Raw genomic sequence first — 5,693 nt, 5'->3', positions numbered from 1 at the left:
TATACATACAGAGGGAGAGAGAGAGAGAGAGAGGGAGAGAGAAAGAGAGGGATATTATTAGTGTGTCTGTACCTTTTGCCATTATATTAGGGTAAAAGAAATGAAAAAGTGTTAAAAGGGTAAAAGTGATGAAAAACTGCCAAGTGGACACTTCTCTCTCTCTCTCTCTCTCTCTTTCACACACACACACACTCTCTCTCTCTCATACTCTCTATTTGTCTCTCTCTCCCTCTCTCTCTCTATCTCTCTCACTCACTCTCAGGAATCCTTTAAACTACATTTGCAACAGAAAACAAAACACAAAACCAGCTGAGATGATGTTGAGCTCTTGAGCAATTCTCTCATCTCTTTTCTTACTTTTAAATCATTAAACTTCATAATTAAGTTATTTACTAAATTATTCTTTGAAGAGATAACAAAAAGTTGATAATTTCTCATTGAATATCTTTAATTTTAACAAACGATGCTAATCATCTATAATTAGGTGTGGAATAAATTAGCAAATTAATAGCTAATTATAATTGATGTTAATTGTTAATGGTTTATAACCAGTTGTTGAGTGTAAGGAGGTTGAGGGGGGTGGGGTGGAACATTAATTGGGGGATCTTCATGACAGAAGAGTGAGGGTATACAATAAGGGCCTCAACATGCTTTGGAAACCCTTGTTCAGAAATAAGATATTTACAAATGAGAACTACAATGAAATTGATGATGGTGGTGGTGGTGGTGGTGGCTGTGATGCTTCTGTTTTCACAATGACAAATATTGCTGCCATCCTTCTCATCATCATCATCATGGCTTTTCACCCACCACCACCACCACCACCACCACCACCACCACCACCGCTGCCGCCGCCGCCACCATCAGTACCACTATCAGCAGCAGTACCACCATTACCACCACCACCACCACCTCAGACACAATGCACTAAAGCAAGGAGAGGTCAAGCAGGGTAAAAGGAAATGCTAAATGTGTAGACGGAGGTGGTGTTGAGGTGATAAAGGTCAATGGATGACCTTTAGTACAGACAAGAGTGTGGTTCTGTTGAAGATGCTTGGCTGGGTGGGTGGAGGCAGTGTTGGTTACCCCCAGGTTTATTGATCAGTTTCCACCCCTCCCTCAGCTGTTTCTGGGTGGAGCAGTCCTGTCTGTGTGTCTGTACTCAATACAGTCATGTTGCCATGTGCACTGTTGTTGCAAGTGTTGCATTAAATGTTAACGAGCGTTAAGTGCGTCTGTTTCCTAAAATGACAACTAATTGATCCTTTCCGACCAGCCAGCCTTCCCACAATGCAACTGCAGACAGTTTCTCATTTTTCACAGGTTTTCCAATATTATTTCTCTGTTATTGGTTTCATGTGATTTATAGCCAACTCTTCAAGAATGGTAACAATGCCTTGCAGGAATGGCTGGCTGGACAAACAAGTCTGTGGTTCCAGGTTTGATTCCATTGTATGCCAGCAGGGGTCAAGGGGCTTCTACTGTAATCTTGTGTTGATCAAGGATTTTGGCATACAAAAGCGATGAGAAACACCTTCATTCCAAGTATACATATATGATATATAAGCATATATATATATATACATACATACATACACACACATATATATATACACACACCCATACATATATGATACATATGCATATCCACATCCACATTTATATAATATATTTGCATATGCATATATATATGAGGGACGTTCATAAAGTAATGCCCCTGACCCACTTGCAGTTGTTTGATCTAGCTGAAATTTTGCGTGTGAAATTATTTATATCTCTATAGAGTAGGTGGCAAATTACAGCTCTGAGCCAATTGTGGTTTCTGATTTACAGGTGTTTGAACTGAGTCAAGTGTGAAATGGAACCTGTTGAGTGTCGAGCAGTGATCCGGTTTTTGTATTTGAAAGGACGCACACCACGGGAGACTTTTGATGAAATGAAAGTAACTTATGGTGATGATGCCCCATCATATGACCTTGTAAAACGCTGGCATTGTGAATTCAAACATGGTCGGAACTCTGTGGAAACAGCTCCCAGATCTGGTCGGCCCCTTCTGCCATTGATGAGCCATCTGTCCGTCAAGTTCAGGCTACCATTTTGGAAGATCGACGCATAACTATTCGCCAAATAGCCCATGAGGTCAAGATTAGTACCGGGTCTGTGGAAACTATCATTCATGACCATTTGCATATGCAAAAGGTGTCTGCCAGATGGATTCCCAGGTTGCTCACAACTTTCCAGAAGCAAGAACGCGTCGAGTGCTCGAAGATGAACTTGGAGATGTGCCAAGAAGATGAGTCAACATTTTTCAAAAGACTGATTACATAGGATGAAACCTGGGTTCATCACTATGATCCAGAGACCAAAGCCCAGTCAATGCAGTGGAAGCACCGTGACTCACCTCCTCCAAAGAAGGCAAGGGTGCAGCCCTCCGCTGGCAAGGTCATGCTCACAGTCTTCTGAAACCAGGACGGAGTAGTGATGACAGATTTCCTGGCAAAGGGTACCACAATTACAGGAGCCTATTATGCTTCACTTTTGAGGAAATTAAGAGAAGCTATCAAAATCAAGAGGCGGGGCAAGATCAGCAAAGGCATCCTCCTCCTGCAGGACAACACTCCGGTCCACAACTCGTGTGTCGCCAGATCAGAAGCACAGGCGTGCGGCTATGAACTTCTCTCCCATCCCCTCTACTCTCCTGACCTTGCACCCTCTGATTTTCACCTCTTTCCAGCCATGAAGTTGTTTTTGAAAGGAAAGCGTTTCCCAGATGATGCAACCTTGATTTCTGAAGTCACGTCGTGGTTGGAGGACCAAGCTGGGGTCTTCTTTAAAAACGATCTCCAGCGCTGCATCAAACGATGGGAGAAATATGTAACTCTGGGTGGTTCCTATGTAGAAAAAGACTAATAACTGTGCCAAGTTTCGTTGCTCTACTGCTAAGGGAAGTGGGTCAGGGGCATTACTTATTGAACGCCCCTCGTACATATACATACACACACGTTCATCCATATATATATATATATATATATTAATGTAAGCACCCACACTGCTCTACAATCTCCTTTACTAACACACAAACACTCTCCTATTTATTATCTCTCCTTGCTTTGCTCTCTGTCTGTTATGATACAACTCCCCCAATCCTTCTTTCACAGTCTGTTTCACCTCTGGAATTTTTCCACTGGATTTTACCACTTCACCATCTTAGAACTCTCTCCTACCATATAACAAAGTGCACACACACTTATATACATACGCATATATATATGCACATGCAGACACACACACACACTGGCATACACATATGCACACGTCTGATTATAATGATAATAAAGTCATGTGTTAATCCATTTTCTATTCAGTTTATCCCATTATTGCAGAATACGTAGGTGTTGGGGGCAGTGAACGGAGTGACTTATCTAAGCCTTAAATCCTTTAATACCTCAGGTTATTTCACAGAGATCAGAGCATCTCTGATCTCTGCTCACTGTTTTATGGTTTATGAACAGCAAAAATATATTTGTTGTTGGTGATAAAACACTTTACAGCAGTTAAGTGGGGACTTGAGGGGAATTAACAAATATTATTGCCAAGAATATAACACATTAATATCACTCATGTCAACTTTCTTTTAGATGGCTACGGGCAATGCCCTGCTCACATTGTGTAGAATAACAAAAGGAAGAGAGGAAGGAAGGTGACTTACCTTTGGCGAGGCACAGTGCCAATAGATGGCACCACTGTAGTATATAGGGAATCCAGAATATTTTTTTCTGAAGATCCATTCTGGTCAATGTAGTAATCTGAATTAGAAAGAAAAAACATTTGAATCACGACTGCGAATATATGATTTTATGATAAAGATTTGTAAGAATCAAGGCACATTAGCTTGTAGGATGCCAGAAATGGCTAGGTACAATAACACAGAGCTCACTTTGAAATAAACAACATTGAAGAAAGACATCAAGTGTTGGTAGAATACGGGGGACATGCCAGTACCAGATCCAATTTAAACTGTAGATCCAACCGAGGGGTGGTTTCAAAGTGTAGTGTAGGTATAAAAAGTAAATGCAAATAGAGTTTAAATTTTGCTACAGCTGTTTTGGTAGAATTTTATTTGTTTAATGAAGTCATAAAAGATTACATTATGATATAAAATCCACCATCATCAGATAAGGTTTTAAACAGGTAGGCTTTCAAACCTTGACCTGGACATAGTCAACATTCTTTCTTGCATAACCTTGGTTATCTTTTTTATTGAAATACATGCCATTGGCCACTATCAGTTATTTCTCTCTCTCTCTCACACACACATATATATTTATATTGTTTATGCCATAAGAATTTAGAAACTGAGAGATTTGACCATGGAACTTGAAGTAGATAAAGCAAGAAACAAAGTAAATGTAAATATTGGATTAACAAACCCTTTGGGAAGCCTTCAATGGCTTTGAAACCCAATATATACATTTACGTACTATTATTTATAGCTTTATCTACTTTGAGTTCCACAGTCAAAATTCAATTACATCTATCTATCTATTGATGTACACACACACATATATATGTATATATACCCTAAAGCTACCAATTGTTTTATGTGAAAATATCTTCACAATTGTTCAAGCATGTCATGTGGAAGTGTTGGTACTCATCTCTATTTTGAACAGGAATACGTGAAGTTACACGAGAGTGAACAGGATTCCTATTCCCAAATGAAAATGAATACCAACACTTCCATGCGGTATGCTTGAGAAATTGTGAAAATCTCTTCCCATGAAAACAAAGGACAGGTCCCAACACCACATCAGTTTAATACCTGCAGCAGGGAAGACATTCATTTGTACAAACTATTATTGGAACATTATGAAAATGTCCAAACTGTGGCAAACCATCCTACCTGTGTTGCCATGGAAACATGGTTCTAACACTAACACAGTACCCCACCTTCACCCAACATTCCTTTCAAACCCCCAATCTATGTTATTTTCTCTCATTCCTTTCGTAACATGGTGTGGGATGCAAACGTTCTCTTCTTTTTTTTTTACAATATTTATTCCAGTTCTGTTGGAAAATTGATGTACAAACACCTACATTGCATATATATATATATATACATACACACACACATAGATACATATATACACACACACGAACACATATAAACATATATATACACACATACATGTATATATATACACACACATATATCCTTTATTTGTAGATTTTGTACATGCACATATATACACACACACACACACACGCCCACATATAAACCAATATACACATACATACAAACGACCAACATCTCCTCCTCCTCCTCCCAACCAACCCCATCAACCTGTGATCCAATATTTGCCTGGTAAATCTAATCTTCATTATTCTAACACAAACATTGCTCCACCTTCAACTTCCCCGCCACCCTCACTACCATCAGATCTTGATTAAACTTCTTCCACCATTACAACAACAACAACAACAGTAACACCCAATAAAATACAATGCAAAAAATTTAATAAAGTTTTTTTCCTTTTCATTTTCATGAGATGTTGCTCTGTATGTGTGTATACACGCACCTGTGTGTTTCTATGAATATTTGAATATTTACTTGGGTCTTTTGGACATGAAAGTATATTTACCTATTGGTGCATCTATACACACACACACACACACACTACAAGTATGTAGAT

At 39.1% G+C, this 5,693-nt stretch overlaps 1 protein-coding gene across 1 annotated transcript in view; it reads right to left on the bottom strand.

Moving 5' to 3' along the window:
- The window catches only part of LOC115219248 (fibroblast growth factor receptor-like 1), a 67,040-nt gene extending 61,731 nt beyond the window's left edge, over window positions 1-5,309 (bottom strand). Inside the window, exons 1-3 of the mRNA XM_029789397.2 lie at window positions 5,306-5,309; window positions 4,190-4,196; window positions 3,710-3,806 (exon numbers count right to left, since the gene is read on the bottom strand). Of these exons, the coding sequence (XP_029645257.1) occupies window positions 3,710-3,788 (79 nt within the window). The 5' untranslated portion in view covers window positions 3,789-3,806; window positions 4,190-4,196; window positions 5,306-5,309. The remainder of the gene's footprint in view (window positions 1-3,709; window positions 3,807-4,189; window positions 4,197-5,305) is intronic.
- Between the last annotated feature and the right edge of the window lie 384 nt (window positions 5,310-5,693).

The sequence above is a fragment of the Octopus sinensis genome, linkage group LG14, assembly GCF_006345805.1.
Source record: "Octopus sinensis linkage group LG14, ASM634580v1, whole genome shotgun sequence".
NCBI lineage: Eukaryota > Metazoa > Mollusca > Cephalopoda > Octopoda > Octopodidae > Octopus > Octopus sinensis.
Note: the sequence above shows the minus strand (reverse complement) of the source record. Positions and strands in the feature narration are given on the sequence as shown.